At 42.5% G+C, this 1,166-nt stretch overlaps 1 protein-coding gene across 1 annotated transcript in view; it reads left to right on the forward strand.

Moving 5' to 3' along the window:
* The window catches only part of LOC106010959 (voltage-dependent calcium channel type D subunit alpha-1), a gene marked incomplete at its 5' end in the record, with an annotated part of 65,252 nt that overhangs the window by 5,704 nt on the left and 58,382 nt on the right, over nt 1-1,166 (forward strand). Inside the window, 1 exon segment of the mRNA XM_035973339.1 lies at nt 939-1,046. Within this exon segment, the coding sequence (XP_035829232.1) occupies nt 939-1,046 (108 nt within the window).

Here is a 1,166-nt window from a genome sequence, read left to right on the forward strand (position 1 = left end):
CGAGTAAATTTCCTCTTTGGAAAGTGGTGGCACAGAGTTCAACACGTCGTATGGATATGATAGTAAAAGACGACGTCCGGATAGGGTTAATTGTCCACATTCTTTTCCCGTTAGAAATTGTTTGGTGTCTTACCCAGATTTCACTGTGGGTGGCTGGAGGGCACCTCTGGTAGATCCTACTTCTTTTCTTTCCCTCTGTTGTTTCTGTCTATCTGTTTTGCTTCTTCCCTGTACTATGTGACCGTTATTGTGTCGATGTGTACGTCTTTACTGACACTGTATGACTGTTTTGTGTCGATGTGTGCTCGGACTCAGAGAGCCAAATGACCTTGGTGGGAGAAAGTGTGTTGTCCCTGGTATGTGTTCAGATTAACTCGAGTCTTTTCCAGCGCCCACTTCCCTGGGCTGGTGAGTGCAACACTACAAAATAGCGTGTCGCAGATTTTTCAGATTGTCAACTTGAAATGAACTATTGGTCTATGAAAATTGGTGTAATATGTACTTACTTTTGGTGGAATGTAGAATGTGGAACTATTGTTTCCTGTGTTATATGTGTACAATTATGTGTACTTGTGTGTTTATATGTGTACAACTTGTATATTTGTCTATTTATGTGTGATGTGTATTTGTGTGTGTACAACTGTGTACATATGTGTGTTTATGTGTATAAAATGGTGTATATTTGTGTGTTTCTGTGTGTACAAAGAGGGTGGTTGGAAGGTGCTCTGGTGTGGTTTGCTCCTTCTTTCCTATCCAACATCTGTCTTCCTTATCTCTCCTCCTTCTTTTTTGTGTTTGTTACTCTCTTGTAACCCCTCTAATCTTGGGCACTTATATGACCTTATTGTGTTGCAAGTGCCGTAAAACTCTTACTAAAACTAAAAACTCTTACGAAAAAAAGTGTGTACAACGGTGTGTATTTGTGTGTGTGTCGGCAGCACGTGGTCCAGTGCGTGATCGTGGCCTTGAAGACCATCTATAACATCATCTTGGTCACCCTGATCCTCAACTTCATGTTCGCCGTCATGGGCGTGCAGCTCTTCAAGGTGAGTGGCTGGCGGCTGCTCTGCTGTCGTTTGTTTCTTCTTTCCTATAAAATATCCGTCGTCCTGATCTTTTTTGTGTGGGTGGTTGCTGTCATGGGAGTGCAGCTCTTCAAGGTGGGT

This window comes from Aplysia californica, unplaced genomic scaffold (assembly GCF_000002075.1).
Source record: "Aplysia californica isolate F4 #8 unplaced genomic scaffold, AplCal3.0 scaffold01148, whole genome shotgun sequence".
Classification (NCBI taxonomy): domain Eukaryota; kingdom Metazoa; phylum Mollusca; class Gastropoda; order Aplysiida; family Aplysiidae; genus Aplysia; species Aplysia californica.